At 54.6% G+C, this 22,180-nt stretch overlaps 1 protein-coding gene across 2 annotated transcripts in view; it reads right to left on the bottom strand.

Moving 5' to 3' along the window:
• The window catches only part of LOC132834546 (high affinity immunoglobulin epsilon receptor subunit beta-like), a 44,207-nt gene that overhangs the window by 7,239 nt on the left and 14,788 nt on the right, over positions 1-22,180 (bottom strand). Inside the window, exons 5-10 of one of the 2 annotated variants that reach the window (XM_060853478.1) lie at positions 17,998-18,153; positions 17,358-17,480; positions 14,383-14,568; positions 5,094-5,204; positions 4,573-4,629; positions 2,736-2,849 (exon numbers count right to left, since the gene is read on the bottom strand). In XM_060853478.1, the coding sequence (XP_060709461.1) occupies positions 2,736-2,849; positions 4,573-4,629; positions 5,094-5,204; positions 14,383-14,568; positions 17,358-17,480; positions 17,998-18,153 (747 nt within the window). The remainder of the gene's footprint in view (positions 1-2,735; positions 2,850-4,572; positions 4,630-5,093; positions 5,205-14,382; positions 14,569-17,357; positions 17,481-17,997; positions 18,154-22,180) is intronic. The other variant, XM_060853479.1, reaches the window with a different exon arrangement.

Raw genomic sequence — 22,180 nt, 5'->3', positions numbered from 1 at the left:
CACATCCCTGAACACTGTGGGACAATTTAGCACGGCCAGTCCACCCTAACCTACACATCCCCGAACACTATGGGACAATTTAGCACGGCCAGTCCACCCTAACCTACACATCCCTGAACACTGTGGGACAATTTAGCACGGCCAGTCCACCCTAACCTACACATCCCTGAACAGATTTAAGGTGGGATTTGTGGGTGGGAGTTGTGGGATGTGTGGTGTGTGGGGTGTGGGGGGGTGGGGGGGTGTTTAAGGGAGAGGTGCGAGGGACATTTCTCACGCAGAGACACAGAGGCAGGAGACTGGAACACATTGCCCGAGGGGGCGCTGGGAGCGGGCACGCTGTTGACACTTTAGGGGCATCCAAACGGGTACACGACCCGGGAGGGAACGTGGGGATACGCGGCAGATAAGGGCAGGGGGTTTGTTTGATGGGGTTAGTCTGGGCGTGAGGATCAGCACAGGCCTGGGGGGCCGAAGGACATGTTCCTTCTCTTTCGTCCCTCCTTGCGGATAACGGCCCTCTGTACGAGACGCCACCTTCGGCCGTCGGTTAGAGACGTCAAGGACAGGAGCAGGAACTCAGCCCTGGCTGACCATCCAATCTTAATATCCCGTTCCCGTCCTCCTCTCCCCTCGATCCCTTTAGCCTCCGGGAGGAGCGCCCAGCTCCCTCTGTTGTCCCGACAGCTTCCCGCGGGAGAGAATTCCACAGATTCCCAACTCCGTCCTGAACGGCTTCCCCTGAGACCGTGACTCCCCGAGTTCTGGGCTTCCCCGACATCGGGAATATTCTACCCCCCGCCCGGTCCCGTCAGGATTTTGGGTGTTTCTCCAATGGCTGCCCGCCCCATCCTCCGAAATTCCAAGCCCAGTCGATCCAGCCTTGCCTCCTATCCCAGCCCCTGCTATCCCGGGAATCAGACTGGTGAACATTGGGCTCCCTCCCTCCTCCCCTCAGAGTACCCAAGGGTGGGGGCCATTCCATTACTACGTCCTGGGAACGTGCACTGGGCCCTCGATTTGAGAAAGGCCTGTGATTTCTCCCACTCCCGTCCCATCCTGCTTTGAGGAACTTGGCCAATCCGGCGTCTCTCGTCGACTCTCTGAAACTCGCGAGTGAGGGAGCGCTGCTCCCAACAGCAACCAATCGCCTTTCCTTTCCCCTTCCCCTGACGTCTTCGGAAGGAACGTTCTTTGTAGACAGACGGGTTTGGAGGAAGACTTCCTCACGCTGCGTCGCTCCCTGGTGCGGTGAGAGAGCTCCTCAGCAAAGAGCAGGGGAAGGCGGCCATTTCTCAGCCAGAGTAGCCTGTCCTCCATCTTGGGACAACACCCAGGATGTAAGGATAACGCGCTGGGATTGGTCGAGGAGCTAACACCGCCCAGGCCGAAGCACCACGTCCACCTCTGGAGACCTCCCATCTTTCGGCCTACGCTATTTTGTCAGAGGAATCCGAGCCAGGAGAGCATGCTGGGTAATCGTTGGCCCAATGCCCAGGGTTTCCTCTACCCCAGGGTGGGGACGGAATTGTTCCCCTCCTTCCCACAACACCCCACCTCAGTTGTCGTTCCTCTCGATGGAATTAACTGTTCCAATGCCCTCTATTTTCCACACAGACCAGCGACTTCGATACATAATCCCCAACACTCCCTCTCCCTCTCCCTGCGTTACTCCCCACGGGGGGTTTCCTTCCTCCCAATATCACTCTCTCGTTCAAATCCTCCCTCGCCCCACTCTCTCACTCTCATTCCCCCCCCACTCTCACACTCTCATTCCCCCCCCACTCTCTCACTCTCATTCCCCCCCACTCTCTCACTCTCATTCCCCCCCACTCTCTCTCTCTCTCATTCCCCCCCACTCTCTCTCTCATTCCCCCCCCACTCTCACTCTCATTCCCCCCCACTCTCTCACTCTCATTTCCCCCCACTCTCTCACTCTCATTCCCCCCCACTCTCTCTCTCTCATTCCCCCCCCACTCTCTCTCTCATTCCCCCCCACTCTCTCACTCTCATTTCCCCCCACTCTCTCTCTCATTCCCCCCCACTCTCTCTCTCTCATTCCCCCCCCACTCTCTCTCTCATTCCCCCCCACTCTCTCACTCTCATTCCCCCCACTCTCTCTCTCATTCCCCCCCACTCTCTCTCTCATTCCTCCACCACTCTCACTCTCATTCCCCCCCACTCTCTCACTCTCATTTCCCCCACTCTCACACTCTCATTCCCCCCCACTCTCTCACTCTCATTCCCCCCCACTCTCACTCTCTCATTCTCCCCACTCTCTCACTCTCTCATTTCCCCCCCACTCTCACTCTATCATTCTCCCCACTCTCTCTCTCTCTCTCTCATTCCCCCCACTCTCTCTCGTTCAAATCCCCCTCGCCCCACTGTCACTCTCATTCCCCCCCAATCTCATTCCCCCCTCCCACTCTCTCTATCTCATTCCCCCCCCACTCTCTCACTCTCTCATTGAACCCCCACTCTCTCTCTCTCTCTCTCATTCTCCCCCCACTCTCTTTCTCTCTGTCACTCTCTCTATCTCTCCCATTTGTCTCTCTGTCCCTCACTTTTCTCCTGTCTCCCTGTCTGTCTGTCTCTCTCTCTCTGTCTCCCTCTCTCTCTCCCTCTCTCCCCCTCTCTCTCTCTCTCCCTCTCTCTCTCTCTCTCTCTCTCTGTCCTGGAGTCTCCTCGAGCTCTGGGGACAGGAGGGGGCGAGGGGAACTGGATGAGGTGCCTACCTCACACGGGTAGTATACACAAAAGATGATTTCCGAGGCATGTTCCAGTAATATTATCGCGTAGATAGCAGTGATCAGAGCACACAGTATGTTCAGGGTCAGGCAGACTCGGATCTGTGGGAACAGGACAGCAAGGGGAGTGAGGGTCTGCACAGGACCCCGCACAGAGAGAAACACCACATCTCTGTATCTCTGAGGGTGTCGGGGCGGGGGGGTGGGGAGAGAGAGAGAGACGGACAGAGGGAGAGAGGGAACGAGAGAGAGAGAGACAGACAGACAGAGACGAGAGGGGAGACAGAGAGAGAGAGAGAGAGACAGACAGACAGAGGGAGGGACAGAGAGAGGGGGAGAGAGAGAGAGGGACAGAGGGAGAGAGACAGACAGAGAGGAGAGGGGAGACAGAGAGAGAGAGAGTGACAGACAGACAGACGGCAGACGGAGGGACAGAGAGAGGGGGAGAGAGAGACAGACAGAGAGAGAGAGACAGAGGGAGAGAGGGGGAGAGAAAAAGAGAGGGAAAAAGAGACAGGGACAGAAACAGAAAGAGAGAGAGAGGGAGACACATTGAGAGAGAGAGAGAGCGAGAGCGAGACAGACTGAAACAGGGACAGACAGGGAGAGAGGGGAAATGTGAGGGACAGAGAGACAAATGGGAGAGATAGAGAGAGTGACAGAGAGAAAGAGAGTGGGGGAGAGAGAGAAAGAGAGACAGAGACGGGGACAGACAGAGAGAGAGAGAGAGAAAGGAGGGGACAGAGAGAAAAAGAGAGAGAGAGACAGAGAGGGAGAGAGGGATGAGTGAGAGGGACAGAGAGGGAGAGGGGAGGGTGGAAAGAGATGGGGAGGGGGTGGAGAGACAAAGAGAGAGGGGGAGAGAAAGGGACAGAGAGGGAGAGAGAGAGGGAGAGAGGGAGGAGGGAGTGAAAGAGAGAGGTGGACGATGGTGAAGCGAGTGGGGGATAGAGGCAGAGAGAGAGAGAGAGACAGAGAGGGGAGAGAGAGAGTAAAAGAGAGAGATACAGAAAGAGAGAGACAGAGCGACAGAGAGGGAGAGAGAGAGAGAGACAGAGTGGGGGGACAGAGAGGGAGAGAGACAGAGAGGGAGAGAGAGAAAGAGAGACAAAGAGGGAGAGAGAGAGAGAGAGAGAGAGGGAGAGAGAGAAACAGACAGAGAGAGATGGGGAGACAGAGAGAGAGAGAGCGAGACAGGGACAGACAGGGAGAGAGGGGAAAAGTGAGAGACAGCGAGACAAATGGGAAAGATAGAGAGAGTGACAGAGAGAAAGAGAGTGGGGGAGAGAGAGAAAGAGAGAGGAGGGGACAGAGAGAAAAAGAGAGAGAGAGAGATAGAGAGGTAGAGATGGAGGAGAGAGAGAGGGAGGAGAGAGAGAGGGAGAGAGAGGGAGAAGAGAGGGAGAAAAGAGATAGAGGGTGAGGGAGTGGAGAGAGACAGAAAGAGAGAGGGAGAGAGAGACAGAGAGAGAAACAGACAGAGAGAGAGAAAGAGAGAGATAGGAAGAGAGAGAGGGACAGAGAGAGGGAGAGAGAGGGAGGGAGAGGGAGCGAGGGTGAGAGAGCAAGGGAGAGCTAGTGAGGGAGAGAGAGAGAGCAAGGGAGAGAGGGAGTGAGGGAGAGAGAGAGGGAGTGAGTGAGAGGAGAGGTAGATAGTGAGGGAGTGAGTGAGGGGGGAGGGGAGTGAGTGAGGGGGGAGGGGAGGGAGTGAGGGGGGGAGGGAAGGGAGGGAGGCGAGGGGGGGAGGGGAGGGAGGGAGAGATGAGGAGAGGGTCTGGCAGAGCCATGGGTTTGGTTAATCCCCATGGCTGTGTAATGGCCTTACCATGTTGACGGTGGGCCTGTTCTCAGCCAAGATGGACACCGTTCCCGTGGCAACACACTGCAGGCAGAGATAGTGTTTACAGTCAGGGAGGGAGTCACAGCACCGTCCAAAACCCACTGAACCTCCCATCGCGAAGGGGAAGACAGCCTTCCAGACCCTAACCCAAGTGACCCAGCCTCCCCCCTCTCACTGTGGGAGAGTCAGTGCTGAGGGAGGGCCGCACTGTCAGAGGGTCAGTGCTGAGGGAGGGCCGCACTGTCGGAGGGTCAGTGCTGAGGGAGGGCCGCACTGTCGGAGGGTCAGTGCTGAGGGAGGGCCGCACTGTCGGAGGGTCAGTGCTGAGGGAGGGCCGCACTGTCGGAGGGTCAGTGCTGAGGGAGGGCCGCACTGTCGGAGGGTGACCTGTTGGGACTGAGTGAGTGATGGAGGAGGCTGATGTCTCTCCTGTTCTCTGTGCCTTGTCGCGGATGATACCGAAGCGGGTTTGCCAACGCTACCTGGACCCCTTGGGGGTAACATACCTGAAGAGTGAGCCAAGCATTGACGCCGACTTTCACCATCTCCCAGGCATTGATGGACAGCGTTTCGAGCGTTAACAGCGGGATGGTCAGTCCCAGGACAACGTGGATTACCTGCAAGCCAATGGGACACTACATTGGTATGGCACCAACCGGATGGTTTAGACAATCTGTCAACCACACTCACATCACGGAATGGGGAAGAGTTGGAGGCTGACTAGGCCCAGTCTGTTTTCCCTGGAGCTTCGGAGGCTGAGGGGTGACCTTATAGAGGTTTATAAAATCATGAGGGACATGGATAGGGTAAATAGGCAAAGTCTTTTCCCCCTGGGGTGGGGGAGTCCAGAACTAGAGGGGCATAGGTTTAGGGTGAGAGGGGAAAGATATAAAAGGGACCTAAGGGGCAACTTTTTCCCCCAGAGGGTGGTACGTGTGTGGAATGAGCTGCCAGAGGATGTGGTGGGGGCTGGTACAATGACAACATTTAAGAGGCATTTGGATGGGGATATGGATAGGAAGGGTTTGGGGGGATATGGGCCGGGTGCTGGCAGGTGGGACTAGATTGGGTTGGGATATCAGGATGGGTTGGGCCGAAGGGTCTGCGCTGTAACTCTCCATAAAAGCGAACGTTGGAGGGTTCGGAGTTGAAAGGTGGGGGAGCTCCCGCTGTCGGAGCGGTGGGATTCGGAATCCCGGGCGATGTTCGCCACCTTCTTCCCGCCTGGAATGCCACGGTGCTTCCCCGGATCGATTCCCGAGATGAGGGGGATGGTCTGTGTGAGGATCAGGCCGCACGGCGTTCCCTGGAAGAACGAGAGGGTGGGATGGGGTGAAACGCAGGGAGAGCTAGGGAGGCTGTCGCTAGGCAACGGTGTGGCCTAGTGAGGCCCACGCCATTTTGGAACCAGCTTGACTCGGACTTCCCTCCCCTTCACCCCCACAGAGATGCTCAGTCAGGGTGGCGGGGAGTGTCTCCAAGGCCGGGAGGTGGAGGGACAAGGGGGATACCCAGGGGATCGAGGGTAACGGGGAGGCTGGGAGGTGAGGTCAAAGGTCGCTCACACCGATGGGTCGAATGGTCTCCCTCTGGCTGTGATTTTGTGGCATTCTGCGTCACACGGACTGTTGCTAGAGTGACTCCCGAAACGGGAACCTCGCCTCTGAGCCAAGGAAGCAAATATTTGGAAAGGTGACGGAAAATCTCAGTCAACAGGGAGAGGTCAAAGTTCATTGTGACAGAGAGACATTGGGTGGGGAGGAGGAGGAGGAGGAGCAGGGGGAGCGAAATAGGAGGATAGAAGGAGAAAGGGAATCAGACAGAGAGAGCGAGAGAGACAGAGGGAGACAAATGTCAGAGAGACAGAGAGACAGACGGAGGGACAGAGGCAGAGAGAGAGAGAGAGGGAGAGAGAGAGAGAGAGATAGAGAGAGATAGAGAGAGAGAGAGAGAGAGATAGAGAGAGAGAGAGAGATAGAGATAGAGAGAGATAGAGAGAGAGATAGAGAGAGAGATAGAGATAGAGAGACAGAGAGAGAGAGAGATAGAGATAGAGAGAGAGAGAGAGAGATAGAGAGAGAGATAGAGATAGAGAGACAGAGAGAGAGAGAGAGATAGAGATAGAGAGAGAGAGAGAGAGATAGAGAGAGAGAGATAGAGATAGAGAGACAGAGAGAGAGAGAGAGATAGAGATAGAGAGAGACAGAGAGAGAGAGAGAGATAGAGATAGAGAGACAGAGAGAGAGAGACAGAGAGATAGAGATAGAGAGACAGAGAGAGAGAGAGAGAGATAGAGAGAGAGATAGAGATAGAGAGACAGAGAGAGAGAGAGAGATAGAGATAGAGAGAGAGAGAGACAGAGAGAGAGAGAGATAGAGATAGAGACAGAGAGAGAGAGATAGAGATAGAGAGACAGAGAGAGAGAGAGAGATAGAGATAGAGAGAGAGAGACAGAGAGAGAGAGAGATAGAGATAGAGACAGAGAGAGAGAGATAGAGATAGAGAGATAGAGATAGAGAGACAGAGAGAGAGAGAGAGATAGAGAGACAGAGAGAGAGAGATAGAGAGAGAGAGACAGAGAGAGAGAGACAGAGAGAGAGAGAGAGAGACAGAGAGAGAGAGAGACAGAGAGAGAGAGACAGAGAGAGAGAGATAGAGAGAGAGAGACAGAGAGAGAGAGACAGAGTGAGAGAGAGATAGAGATAGAGAGACAGAGAGAGAGAGAGAGATAGAGATAGAGAGACAGAGAGAGAGAGATAGAGAGAGAGAGACAGAGAGAGAGATAGATAGAGAGAGAGAGAGACAGAGAGAGAGAGAGATAGAGATAGAGAGACAGAGATAGAGAGACAGAGAGAGAGACAGAGTGAGAGAGACAGAGAGAGAGAGAGAGATAGAGAGACAGAGTGAGAGAGACAGAGAGAGAGAGAGAGACAGAGTGAGAGACAGAGTGAGAGAGACAGAGAGAGAGAGAGAGATAGAGAGACAGAGTGAGAGAGACAGAGAGAGAGATAGAGAGACAGAGAGAGAGAGACAGAGTGAGAGAGACGGACAGAGGGACAGAGGCAGAGACAGAGAGAGAGACAGAGAGAGAGATAGAGAGAGAGAGAGAGACAGAAGGAGGGAAGAGGTTTTGGAAGGGAATACCAGAGTTGGGACCCCATACACATGAAGACATGGTCCCCCCGGGAGGAGGGTGTATTAGGGAGGGTGTGGGGGGGAGGGGGAGGTCAAGAGGATGGAATTGCAGGAATGCTGAGGTCAGGGAGTGGAGCAGGGGGTTAGAGTGATCGGGAAGGGACTGTGGGACGCTATGCTGACTGCGTCACAGAGTCCAAACATGAGATATGTGGGTAAACTAGGAACAGCCGGATCAACAAGGGGGACAGAGAGAGAGGGAGGGAGACACACAGGGAGAGGGAGGGAGGGAGAGAGGGAGGGAGACACAGGGAGGGGGGTGGGCGACACAGGGAGAGGGGGGGAGGGAGACACAGGGAGGGGGGTGGGCGACACAGGGAGAGAGGGGGGAGGGAGGGAGACACAGGGAGAGAGAGGGAGAGAGGCAGGGAGACACAGGGAGAAAGAGAGAGAGGGAGGGAGACACACAGGGAGAGAGAGAGGGAGATACAGGCAAAGGGAGGGAGGGAGACACAGGCAGAGAGACAGAGGGGGGGGAGATACACAGGCAGTGAGAGAGGGAGGGAGGGAGTGTGAGGGGTTACTGAGACAGGGAGGGAGTGTATGGAGGTTACAGAAATAGGGAGGGGTGTGGGGGGGTTACTGAGATAGGGAGGGGGTGTGGGGGGTTACTGAGATAGGGAGGGGGTGTGGGGGGTTACTGAGATAGGGAGGGAGTGTATGGAGGTTACAGAAATAGGGAGGGTGTGGGGGGGTTACTGAGATAGGGAGGAGGTGTGGGGGGTTACTGAGATAGGGAGGGGGTGTGGGGGGTTACTGAGATAGGGAGGGGGTGTGGGGGTTACTGAGATAAGGAGGGGGTGTGGGAGGTTACTGAGATAGGGAGGGGATGTAGGGGGTTACAGAGATAGGGAGGGGGTGTGGGGGGTTACAGAGATAGGGAGGGGGTTGCAGTCCATGTAAAGATGTGACTATGGGATTAGTTGCATTGAAAGTGAGGATTGACTGGAATTGGGAAGGCAGTGTTGGAATGGTTGGGTGTGGAGCGCTGACCCAGCCACCGGTCAGTGAAGGAAACCCACCCAGACACGGGGAGAATGTGCAAACTCCCACACGGACAGTCGCCCCCGGACAGAGGCTGGGATCGAAGCCGGGTCCCTGGCGCCGTGAGGCAGCAGCGCTAACCCCTGAACCCCCGTGATGAAAGAATATAAAGGAATGCACAATCTCCAGCAAACTCGAGAGAACTGGCTGCTGAACGCAATCTAATCTCCGTGTGACCCCTGAGGAGATCAAACCCGAGGTGGAATATTCGGTCCGTTTCACCCCCCCACTGCTCGAGTAGTGACTGGGCACCCAAATTTTGTCCCAACTCCATCTCCCCACGACAGCACCGATCTCAAACAATGACGGGATGGAGTCTGGGGGAGAGATGGGAAGACGTGAGGCGGACTGATAATAATCTCTCCCTCAACGCCAGCACAACGTGGGCAGTGGTCATTGACCTGGGGGGAGAGGAGTGGAGGGTATGTCCCTCTCTGAGTCAACGGAGCTGGGCTGGAGATGATCGACAGTCTCGAGTTCCTGAGGGGGATTGGGGGGACAGGATGTGACGATCGCCAACATTCTTTTCCCAGTCCACCCACGTCAACGCCCACCACATCCTCAGGAAGCTAAGGAAATTCGGCATGTCCACAAGGTCTCCCCCCACCAACGGTGAGAGATGGATTCTGTCCTGATATGTCACATGTCCCGTGACATCTGCCATGCCCAGGGCTGTAAGGGAGGGGGTGGGTGGGGACGGTGTGTGAACACAGGCCCATCATGGAACCTTCCACCCATTGGCTCCATCTTCGTTCCCTGTTGCTTTGGGAAGGTAGCCACCATCGTCCGAGAGTTTTCCCAGCCCGGTTATAGACTCCGGGCAGAAGATAAAAATCGCTCAAACACACACGTCCCGGCCCGTTCGGGAAGGGCAGATTCTCCTGCTGATGCGAGACTGCGGAAAAGACCGCTCCGATTACAAATCTGGCTCAGTGTGCACCGTCGAGGACAGGGCAGCGTTGGACCCCTGGCCCAGTTCGCCTCAGGCATTCTGATGTGAGATCACTGCCCACGAAACAGGCCCCTTCATCGCACCTCGGGGCGTGTCACCGCATTTGAATTGATTTATTGTAGTCACCTGCACCGCAGTCCAGTGAAAAGTATTGTTCTGCTCTGCAAGCATTACACGCAGATCAGAGCAAATGAAGATATAGAGATCGGAAGGTGCTTTTGACAGAGTGAGGCACACAGGTGAGCGCTGCTGCCTCTGAGCGCCAAGGGACCCGGGTCCGATCCCAGCCTCGGGGGAGACTGTCCGTGTGGGAGTTTGCACATTCTCCCTGTGTCTGCGTGGGTTTCCTCCGGGTGCTCCGGTTTCCTCCCACAGTCCAAAGGTGTGTAGGTTAGGGTGGATTGGCCGTGCTAAATTGTCCCATAGTGTTCAGGGATGTGTAGGTTAGGGGGGATTGGCCGTGCTAAATTGTCCCAGAGTGTTCAGGGATGTGTAGGTTAGGGGGGATTGGCCGTGCTAAATTGTCCCACAGTATTCAGGGATGTGTAGGTTAGGGGGGATTGGCCGTGCTAAATTGTCCCATAGTGTTCAGGGATGTGTAGGTTAGGGTGGATTGGCCGTGCTAAATTGTCCCATAGTGTGCAGGGATGTGTAGGTTAGGGTGGATTGGCCGTGCTAAATTGTCCCACAGTGTTCAGGGATGTGCAGGTTAGGGTGGATTGGCCGTGCTAAATTGTCCCTCAGTGTTCAGGGATGTGTAGGTTAGGGTGGATTGGCCGTGCTAAATTGTCCCACAGTGTTCAGGGATGTGCAGGTTAGGGTGAATTGGCCGTGCTAAATTGTCTCACAGTGTTCAGGGATGTGTAGGTTAGGGTGGATTGGCCGTGCTAAATTGTCCCATAGTGTTCAGGGATGTGTAGGTTAGGGTGGATTGGCCGTGCTAAATTGTCCCATAGTGTGCAGGGATGTGTAGGTTAGGGTGGATTGGCCGTGCTAAATTGTCCCACAGTGTTCAGGGATGTGCAGGTTAGGGTGGATTGGCCGTGCTAAATTGTCCCACAGTGTTCAGGGATGTGTAGGTTAGGGTGGATTGGCCGTGCTAAATTGTCCCACAGTGTTCAGGGATGTGCAGGTTAGGGTGAATTGGCCGTGCTAAATTGTCTCACAGTGTTCAGGGATGTGTAGGTTAGGGTGGATTGGCCGTGCTAAATTGTCTCACAATGTTCAGGAATGTGTAGGTTAGGGTGGATTGGCCGTGCTAAATTGTCTCACAGTGTTCAGGGATGTGTAGGTTAGGGTGGATTGGCCGTGCTAAATTGTCCCACAGTGTTCAGGGATGTGTAGGTTAGGGTGGATTGGCCGTGCTAAATTGTCTCACAGTGTTCAGGGATGTGTAGGTTAGGGTGGATTGGCCGTGCTAAATTGTCCCACAGTGTTCAGGGATGTGTAGGTTAGGGTGGATTGGCCGTGCTAAATTGTCCCACAGTATTCAGGGATGTGTAGGTTAGGGGGGATTGGCCGTGCTAAATTGTCCCATAGTGTTCAGGGATGTTTAGGTTAGGGTGGATTGGCCGTGCTAAATTGTCCCATAGTGTGCAGGGATGTGTAGGTTAGGGTGGATTGGCCGTGCTAAATTGTCCCACAGTGTTCAGGGATGTGCAGGTTAGGGTGGATTGGCCGTGCTAAATTGTCCCATAGTGTTCAGGGATGTGTAGGTTAGGGTGGATTGGCCGTGCTAAATTGTCCCATAGTGTGCAGGGATGTGTAGGTTAGGGTGGATTGGCCGTGCTAAATTGTCCCACAGTGTTCAGGGATGTGCAGGTTAGGGTGGATTGGCCGTGCTAAATTGTCCCACAGTGTTCAGGGATGTGTAGGTTAGGGTGGATTGGCCGTGCTAAATTGTCCCACAGTGTTCAGGGATGTGCAGGTTAGGGTGAATTGGCCGTGCTAAATTGTCTCACAGTGTTCAGGGATGTGTAGGTTAGGGTGGATTGGCCGTGCTAAATTGTCTCACAGTGTTCAGGGATGTGTAGGTTAGGGTGGATTGGCCGTGCTAAATTGTCTCACAGTGTTCAGGGATGTGTAGGTTAGGGTGGATTGGCCGTGCTAAATTGTCCCACAGTGTTCAGGGATGTGTAGGTTAGGGTGGATTGGCCGTGCTAAATTGTCTCACAGTGTTCAGGGATGTGTAGGTTAGGGTGGATTGGCCGTGCTAAATTGTCCCACAGTGTTCAGGGATGTGTAGGTTAGGGTGGATTGGCCGTGCTAAATTGTCCCACAGTATTCAGGGATGTGTAGGTTAGGGGGGATTGGCCGTGCTAAATTGTCCCATAGTGTTCAGGGATGTGTAGGTTAGGGTGGATTGGCCGTGCTAAATTGTCCCATAGTGTGCAGGGATGTGTAGGTTAGGGTGGATTGGCCGTGCTAAATTGTCCCACAGTGTTCAGGGATGTGCAGGTTAGGGTGGATTGGCCGTGCTAAATTGTCCCACAGTGTTCAGGGATGTGTAGGTTAGGGTGGATTGGCCGTGCTAAATTGTCCCACAGTGTTCAGGGATGTGCAGGTTAGGGTGAATTGGCCGTGCTAAATTGTCTCACAGTGTTCAGGGATGTGTAGGTTAGGGTGGATTGGCCGTGCTAAATTGTCTCACAGTGTTCAGGGATGTGTAGGTTAGGGTGGATTGGCCGTGCTAAATTGTCCCACAGTGTTCAGGGATGTGTAGGTTAGGGTGGATTGGCCGTGCTAAATTGTCTCACAGTGTTCAGGGATGTGTAGGTTAGGGTGGATTGGCCGTGCTAAATTGTCCCACAGTGTTCAGGGATGTGTAGGTTAGGGTGGATTGGCCGTGCTAAATTGTCCCACAGTGTTCAGGGATGTGCAGGTTAGGGTGGATTGGCCGTGCTAAATTGTCCCATAGTGTTCAGGGATGTGTAGGTTAGGGTGGATTGGCCGTGCTAAATGGTCCCACAGTGTTCAGGGATGTGTAGGTTAGGGTGGATTGGCCGTGCTAAATTGTCTCACAGTGTTCAGGGATGTGTAGGTTAGGGTGGATTGGCCGTGCTAAATTGTCTCACAGTGTTCAGGGATGTGTAGGTTAGGGTGGATTGGCCGTGCTAAATTGTCTCACAGTGTTCAAGGATGTGTAGGTTAGGGTGGATTAATCCGGAGGAAATGTAGAGTAATAGGGTAGGGGAATGGGTCTGGGTAGCGTGATCTTTGGAGGGTCAGTGTGCACTAGTTGGGCCGAAGGGCCTGTTTCCACACTGTAGGGAATCTCTCATTCTCAGTTACGGTGCACAGATGCTGAAAAGCAAGGTGAGCGCTCGATGGAACGTGGAGAGGTCTGTTCCGCAGTCTGATAACAGCCGAGAGGAAGCTGTCCATGAACCCATCGGTGGGTGTGTTCGAGTTTCTGACAGCAGAGAGCCTTACTGGGGTATGCTGGGCCTTTGATGATGATGGCAGCCTTTCTGTGGGAGTGAGCCATGTAAATGGAGTCCATGGCTGGATGGTTGGCGTCCGCGATGGTCTGTCCTATGCACACCCCCCTTCGGCCATTCTGTACGGTCCTGGGCCCAGCGGATGGGGTCCCAGACCCTTCTGCACAGTACGCTCTCTGTGGTTCACCTGCTCAAGTGGGACAGGGCCCTCCTGGACATGGCGGATTTCCTGAGCCCGCCTGACCAATGAGGAGGCATCGTCCTGTCCTCTTGTCCATCACATCTGTGTGGGAAGGCCAGGACAGGTTGGCGGATTTCGTCCCTCCCAGGAACTTGACGCCCTCCACGTTTCACCGTCAGCTCCTCTCGGGAGGACCGCTCTCCCCCTTACTTCCCTGAAGTCAACAACCAGTTCTTTATGGTTTGCTGATGTTGAGAGAGAGAGAGAGAGAGAGAAAGGTGGGGAGAGAGAGGGAGAGAGAGAGAGAAAGACAGAGAGAGAGTGAGTGAGGGAGAGAGAGTTAGGGGGAGAGAGAGAGAGAGAGGGGGTGAGGGGGATGAGGGAAGAGAGAGAGAGAGAGTGAGGGAGAGAGAGAGAGTGAGTGAGGGAGAGAGAGTTAGGGGGAGAGAGAGAGAGGGGGTGAGGGGGATGAGGGAAGAGAGAGAGAGAGAGAGAAAGACAGAGAGAGAGTGAGGGAGTGAGAGAGAGATAGAGAGAGGGGCAGAGAGAGATAGAGAGAGAGAGACAGGGATAGAGAGAGGGGCAGAGATCGAGATAGGGAGAGAGACAGAGGGAGAGAGATGAGGAGAGAGAGAGAGAGACAGAGGGAGAGAGAGGGAGAAAGAGACAGAGAGTGAGGGAGGGAGAGATTGAGGGAGGGAGAGAAGCAGAGAGGGAGAAAGAGGGAGAGAGAAAGAGGGAGGGAGAGAGAGAAAGAGAGCGAGAGACAGAGAGAGGTCATTATCATTTTCTTGGAAAGGGGCCATGTGTGATCCATAGCTGGGTGGGGGTGAGTGGGGGGTGGGGATGGGTTTGGGGGGTGGGGCCTGGAGGAGGTGACCAATCCCAACAAAGCAATTGGCAGAACAGAGAGGATCATGGTTCTGTGTAATATGTGGTCAAAAGCCAAACTGAAATCATATCCCTCGAAGGGGCCAACATACGCCTAAAGCCTTGGGGTGTCCTTCCAGGAACTTGTGAACGAGCAACGTCCTCTTGCCAGCTCTGGACTTGGGTGTCTCCCGGCCCCCGGTCCCGCGGTGTGCGGCCGGCTCAGTGTGTTCCTGGTCAGGCTCCGGGGAAACCAGAGAGGCTCCTTCCGGATCGCCAGGGGGGCACGATCGCAGCAGCTGTACGGGGAGCAGAAAGCCACAGGGTCAAGGGAAATATCTGACCAAGGAGAACAAGACCAGGACTGAGGAGGAGAACCACACGGCACACAAGGGGGAGAGGGAAAAGGGAGCTTTACTCCATCCCTAGCACTCTGCTGTCCCTGTATGCCATCCCGTATTCCCAATTCCTCCACCTCTGCTGTATCTACTCCCAGGAGGACCAGTTCCACCACAGAACACACCAGATGGCCTCCTTCAGAGACCGCAATTTCCCTTCCCACGTGGTTAAAGATGCCCTCTAATGCATCTCGTCCACATCCCGCACCTCCGTCCTCAGACCCCACCCCTCCAACCATAACAAGGACAGAACGCCCCTGGTGCTCACCTTCCACCCTACCAACCTTCGCACAAACCAAATCATCCGCCGAAATTTCCGCCACCTCCAAACAAACCCCACCACCAGGGATATATTTCCCTCCGCACCCATTTCTGCCTTCCACACAGACCCTTCCCTCTGTGACGACCTGGTCAGGTCCACACCCCCCCTTCAACCCACCCTCCCGTCCTGGCACCTTCCCCTGCCACCGCAGGAATTGCAAAACCTGCACCCACACCTCCTCCCTCACCTCCATCCAAGGCCCTAAAGGAGCCTTCCACATCCATCAAAGTTTTTACCTGCACATCCACCAATATCATTCATTGTATCCGTTGCTCCCGATGCGGTCTCCTCCACATTGGGGAGACTGGACACCTGCCAGCAGAGCGCTTTAGGGAACATCTCCGAGACACCCGCACCAATCAACCACACCGCCCCGTGGCCCAATATTTCAACTCCCCCTCCCACTCTGCTGAGGAATATGGAGGCCCTGGGCCTCCTTCACCACCGCTCCCTCACCACCAGACATCTGGAGGAAGAACACCTCATCTTCCACCTTGGAACACTTCAACCCCAGGGCATCAATGTGGACTTCAACAGCTTCCTCATTCCCCCTTCCCCCCACAACACTCTAGTTCCAAACTTCCAGCTCAGCACTATCCCCATGACCTATCCTACCTGCCCATCTCCTTTCCCACCTATCCACCCAACCCCACCCCCGCCATGACCTATCACCTCCATCCCCTCCCCCCTCACCTACTGTACTCTATGCTACTTGCTCCCTACCCCCCACCCTCCTCTCACTGATCTCTCCACCCTCAGGCTCTCTGCCTTTATTCCTGATGAAGGGCATTTGCCCGGAACGTCGGTTTTACTGCTCCTCGGACGCTGCCTGACCCGCTGTGCTCTTCCAGCACCACTGATCCAGAATTTAGAGGGGTATGGGCCAAACGCCGCCAAATGGTCCTGGTTCAGTTTGATGGGGGACAGTGTAGGGGGAGCTTTACTCTGTATCTAACCCCGTGCTGTCCCTGTCCCTGGGAGTGTTTGATGGGGGACAGTGTAGAGGGAGCTTTACTCTGTATCTAACCCCGTGCTGTCCCTGTCCCTGGGAGTGTTTGATGGGGGACAGTGTAGAGGAAGCTTTACTCTGTATCTAACCCTGTGCTGTCCCTGTCCCTGGGAGTGTTTGACGGGGGACAGTGTAGAGGGAGCTTTACTATGTATCTAACCCTGTGCTGTCCCTGTCCCTGGGAGTGTTTGATGGGGGACAGTGTAGAGGGAGCTTTACTCTGTATCTAACCCCGTGCTGTGCCTGTCCCTGGGAGTGTTTGATGGGGGACAGTGTAGAGGGAGCTTTACTCTGTATCTAACCCTGTGCTGTCCCTGTCCCTGGGAGTGTTTGATGGGGGACAGTGTAGAGGGAGCTCTACTCTGTATCTAACCCCATGCTGTCCCTGTCCCTGGGAGTGTTTGATGGGGGACAGTGTAGAGGGAGCTTTACTCTGTATCTAACCCTGTGCTGTCCCTGTCCCTGGGAGTGTTTGACGGGGGACAGTGTAGAGGGAGCTTTACTCTGTATCTAACCCTGTGCTGTCCCTGTCCCTGGGAGTGTTTGACGGGGGACAGTGTAGAGGGAGCTTTACTCTGTATCTAACCCTGTGCTGTCCCTGTCCCTGGGAGTGTTTGACGGGGGACAGTGTAGAGGGAGCTTTACTCTGTATCTAACCCTGTGCTGTCCCTGTCCCTGGGAGTGTTTGACGGGGGACAGTGTAGAGGGAGCTTTACTCTGTATCTAACCCCGTGCTGTCCCTGTCCCTGGGAGTGTTTGATGGGGGACAGTGTAGAAGGAGCTTTACTCTGTATCTAACCCCGTGCTGTCCCTGTCCCTGGGAGTGTTTGATGGGGGAACAGTGTAGAGGGAGCTTTACTCTGTATCTAACCCCGTGCTGTCCCTGTCCCTGTGAGTGTTTGATGGGGGACAGTGTAGAGGGAGCTTTACTCTGTATCTAACCCTGTGCTGTCCCTGTCCTGGGAGTGTTTGATGGGGGACAGTGTAGAGAGAGCTTTACTCTGTATCTAACCCCGTGCTGTCCCTGTCCCTGGGAGTGTTTAATGGGGGACAGTGTAGAGGGAGCTTTACTCTGTATCTAACCCTGTGCTGTCCCTGTCCTGGGAGTGTTTGATGGGGGACAGGGTAGAGGAAGCTTTACTCTGTATCTAACCCCGTGCTGTCCCTGTCCCTGGGAGTGTTTGATGGGGGACAGTGTAGAGAGAGCTTTACTCTGTATCTAACCCCGTGCTGTCCCTGTCCCTGGGAGTGTGTGATGGGACATTGTAGAGGGAGCTGTCCCTGTCCCTGGGAGTGTGTGATGGGAGCGGGGGGTCGGACCCTGCTCCGTTTGCCCGTGAGGAAGGGGAGGTGCAGTACCTGCTCCATCTCGGGGTCCCCGAGGCGAACGAGCTGGTAGACCCTGGTGGACACGATGATGCACAGGACCAGGCCACTCAGGGTCAGCAGGTAAAAGATGGGGACGTTCACGTACAGGACTCTCTGTCAGAACACAAACATTCAGGTCACACTGCAAGTGAGGACGGCCATTCAGCCCCTTCCCCAGCCTGTCCCACAGGAACAGCAGGAGGGCCATTCAGCCCCATCCCCAGCCTGTCCCAGGGTGAGGGAGAGGTGTGAGAGAAAGGGAGACGGACAGGGAGGGGAGAGAGAGTCAGCACTGACCCTCCGACAGCGCGGCCCTCCCTCAGCACTGACCCTCCGACAGTGCGGCCCTCCCTCAGCACTGACCCTCCCACAGTGCGGCCCTCCCTCAGCACTGACCCTCCGACAGTGCGGCCCTCCCTCAGCACTGACCCTCCGACAGTGCGGCCCTCCCTCAGCGCTGACCCTCCGACAGTGCGGCCCTCCCTCAGCACTGACCCTCTGACAGTGCGGCCCTCCCTCAGCACTGACCCTCCGACAGTGCGACACTCCCTCAGCACTGACCCTCCGACAGTGCCCACTCCCTCAGCACTGACCCTCCGACAGTGTGGGTGGGGGGGGGTGGGGGGGTTACCTGTTTTCCCAGGAGGTGGTAGCATCTCTGGGTATCCTCACCCACCAGGCAGAGCAGTGACCTCTTCCTGTGTTCACTGATGTCCACCAGGTACACGACTAACTCGATGGCGGAGACCACCATGGTGACGATGGCGCTGGCCAGGCACGCTCTCAGCTGTAAGTCAGAGGGGACACGCCATTTTACTGATCTCTTGGCCGGAGCTAGGTGGGGGGGAAGGGTTGAACTGCCTCCTCCAACGCTTCAGGGAGTTGGGGATGGGCGGGAGACGGGGTTGACACAAAGCGGGTGACTCCCTGCCCCCACGACCCCAGCCACCCACTCGCGCCCCTCCCGAACCGTCGATAAACGCTTCCCCCCCTCTCCCCCCCTCACCTTACAACAGATCGTCCCACACCAATCTCCTTCCACTCCCCCCTCCCCCATCAAGGGCCTGAGGGTGGGCCCTGGGGCCTGGTCATGGGTGCCCAGAGGGGGCGCGCCTCTCGGAGCATCGCCGTGGCGACGGTACCCGCTTCGGGCCCAGCCCCCTGGAAATCCGAAGCTGGGGTCGCCATGGTGAGGGTCGAAGGGGGTGTGGGGTTGATGCAGGAGATGCTTCCCCTCCCCCACCCTCTCCCTCCAACTCCTCCACCTTCCAGCAGATATGTCGGAGTCACAGAGACGGAAACAGACCCTTCAGCCTACCTTGCCCTGATATCCCAACCCAATCTAGTCCCACCTGCCAGCACCCGGCCCGTATCCCCCCAAACCCTTCCTATCCATATCCCCATCCAAATGCCTCTTAAATGCTGTCATTGTACCAGCCCCCACCACATCCTCTGGCAGCTCATTCCATACACGTACCACCCTCTGGGGGAAAAAGTTGCCCCTTAGGTCCCTTTTATATCTTTCCCCCTCTCACCCTAAACCTATGCCCCTCTAGTTCTGGACTCCCCCACCCCAGGGAAAAGACTTTGTCTATTTACCCTATCCATGCCCCTCATGATTTTATAAACCTCTATAAGGTCACCCCTCAGCCTCCGACGCTCCAGGGAAAACAGCCCCAGCCTGTTCAGCCTCTCCCTGTAGCTCAGACCCTCCAACCCTGGTAACATCCTTGTAAATCTTTTCCGAACCCTTTCAAGTTTCACAACGTAGATAGAAGAGGTTTAGAAGGATGTGGGCTAAGTGCAGGGAAATGGGGTTAGCGTGGATGGAGGAGATGGGTCAGCACGGACTGGTTTAGGCCGAACGGCCTGTCTCCGTCCTTCCTGCAGCAGGGAGAGCAGGACTCAAGGAAACATTCCAACAGTGACCTCCCTGACGTCCTGTCCAGCCGCAAGATGGCCTCCCAACCCAACGCGCCGACCAATACAGGCAGAGTATTCCAAATGCCCCCTTCACCACCTTGTCTACCTTGTGGCTGGCTCATTGAGGATGGCAGTCCTAGGATGGCACCCGGCTTCTGTCTTGCCAAGAAGGGCGCTGTGTCGCCGATGCTTTTAACCCGGCATTGCATCAGGACCGCTGGCAAGAATTCCAAACTTTGTACGATCACCATCACGCCATCCCAACTAATCATAACCGAATTTGTTTTGTTGTTGTTGTTAGTGCAACTGGATCGGACCAGTACTAAGGGGGCTGCTAAGAGTCAGCCACATGGCTGTGGGGTCTGGAGTCGCATGTAGGCCACATCAGGTATTTTCTTCCCTCAAGACCATTCGTGAACCCAGGTCCTGACAATCGACATTCGACTCTTAATTCCAGGTTATTATCAAATTCAAAATCCACCCCCCCCTCCCACTCTGTCATGGTGGGATTCGAACCTGGGATCCCCAGGGCGTCACCCGGACTCTCTGAGCTGCCAGCATTCTGGCGATAACACCACTGGGCCATCGCCTCCCCTCAAAGATCGTCAGAGCTTAGCTCATTAAAGCTGCTTGGCAATGTTGCTCCCTGGGATGTTTGTCTGTGTAAATAAGGAGCGTCTATTCCCCTCCCCAAATGAGCTTCCCATCCCCTGCTGCTTTCTCCATGGCAACAGAGTTCCTGCATTTCAACGAGGCGAACTCCGACGGGAATAAGGCCTGTTAACGGGGCTGGGAAACATTGAGGAGAGGAATGATAATGGATCCTGGCAGCGGTAAACATTCAAACACCACATGGTGACAATTACCGAGAGCTGTCGATTCCAGTCTCGCGCCAGTGACTTACAGCAAAAGCTGGGCTTGTTATTCAGCACAGACACCAAAGAAAAATCCAAAGAGGCATAACAAACTGGAAACAGTTCAGTTAGCAAAGCAGGACACAGAAATCGTTTAAAAAAGTTGGGGGGATATGTAGATTCTGAGAGTCAGCTCGCTAGAAACGCCAGAACTGACTGTAAAAGTTTCGAAAGGCGCGTAAAGAGAATGAGATCAAGCGAAAACTAAATGTAGGCCCCTTATGGTCACACGTGGAGGAATTTATAACATAGAACAAAGAATTGGTGGGCACATTCATAGGTGAAAGTGAGGACTGCAGATGTTGGAGATCAGAGCAGTGCTAGACAAGCGCAGCAGGTCAGGCAGCATCCGAGGAGCAGGAGACTCGACGTTTCGGGCATGAGCCCTTCCTCACAAACTTAATTCATACCTTGCTCGTGTCAGAAATGACGGGGAGCATGGGGTTCAGTGTGGTAGAGAGACTGTACGGGAGAAACTGATGGGATTGTAGGCTGGGGCCAGGACGTTAAATGTCGTCAAAGAGGGGGCGATAATCTCGCTAGGAATTATGGGATGCGGGGAGAGTTGCGGGGAAGTGGCGTTGAAATGCCAATCGGGCCATGATTGAATGGCGGTGGATGGGCTGAATGGTCTTACTCCATTCCTATGTCTTATCATCTTATGGTCCTCGGGCTGATAAATCCCCAGGGCCAAATAATCTCAGATCCATAGCAGTTAAGGAAGTGGCCCTAGAAATAATGAATCCATTGGCGGTCATTTGCAAAGTTCTTTAGACTCTGGTATAGTTCCTGCAGATTGGAGGGTAGCTAATGTAACCCCATTATTTAAAATAGGTGGGACAAAGAAAACAGTGATTTACAGACTAGTGAGTCTGATGTCAGTGATGAGGGCAGAGCGGTAGATGTGATCTATACGGACTTCAGTAAGGCGTTCGACAAGGTTCCCCATGGGAGACTGATTAGCAAGGTTAGATCTCATGGAATACAGGGAGAACTGGCCGTTTGGATACAGAACTGGCTCAAAGGTAGAAGACAGAGGGTGGTGGTGGAGGGTTGTTTTTCAGACTGGAGGCCTGTGACCAGTGGAGTGCCACAAGGATCGGTGCTGGGCCCTCTACTTTTTGTCATTTACATAAATGATTTGGATGTGACCATAAGAGGTACAGTTAGTAAGTTTGCAGATGATACCAAAATTGGAGGTGTAGTGGACAGCGAAGAAGGTTACCTCAGATTACACCAGGATCTGGGCCAGATGGGCCAATGGGCTGAGAAGTGGCAGATGGAGTTTAATTCAGATAAATGCGAGGTGCTGCATTTTGGGAGCAGGACTTATACACTTAATGGGAAGGTCCTGGGGAGTGTTGCTGAACAAAGAGATCTTGGAGTGCAGGTTCATAGCTCCTTGAAAGTGGAGTCGCAGGTAGATAGGATAGTGAAGGCAGCGTTTGGTATGCTTTCCTTTATTGGTCAGAGTATTGAGTACAGGAGTTGGGAGGTCATGTTGCGGCTGTACAGGACATTGGTTAGGCCACTGTTGGAATATTGGGTGCAATTCTGGTCTCCTTCCTATCGGAAAGATGTTGTGAAACTTGAAAGGGTTCAGAAAAGATTTACAAGGATGTTGCCAGGGTTGGAGGGTCTGAGCTACAGGGAGAGGCTGAACAGGCTGGGGCTGTTTTCCCTGGAGCGTCGGAGGCTGAGGGGTGACCTTATAGAGGTTTATAAAATCATGAGGGGCATGTATAGGGTAAATAGACAAAGTCTTTTCCCTGGGGTGGGGGAGTCCAGAACTAGAGGGGCATAGGTTTAGGGTGAGAGGGGAAAGATATAAAAGGGACCTAAGGGGCAACTTTTTCCCCAGAGGGTGGTACGTGTGTGGAATGAGCTGCCAGAGGATGTGGTGGAGGCTGGTACAATGACAACATTTAAGAGGCATTTGGATGGGGATATGGATAGGAAGGGTTTGGAGGGATATGG

Source organism: Hemiscyllium ocellatum, chromosome 40 (genome assembly GCF_020745735.1).
Source record: "Hemiscyllium ocellatum isolate sHemOce1 chromosome 40, sHemOce1.pat.X.cur, whole genome shotgun sequence".
Taxonomy (NCBI): Eukaryota; Metazoa; Chordata; class Chondrichthyes; order Orectolobiformes; family Hemiscylliidae; genus Hemiscyllium; species Hemiscyllium ocellatum.
Note: the sequence above shows the minus strand (reverse complement) of the source record. Positions and strands in the feature narration are given on the sequence as shown.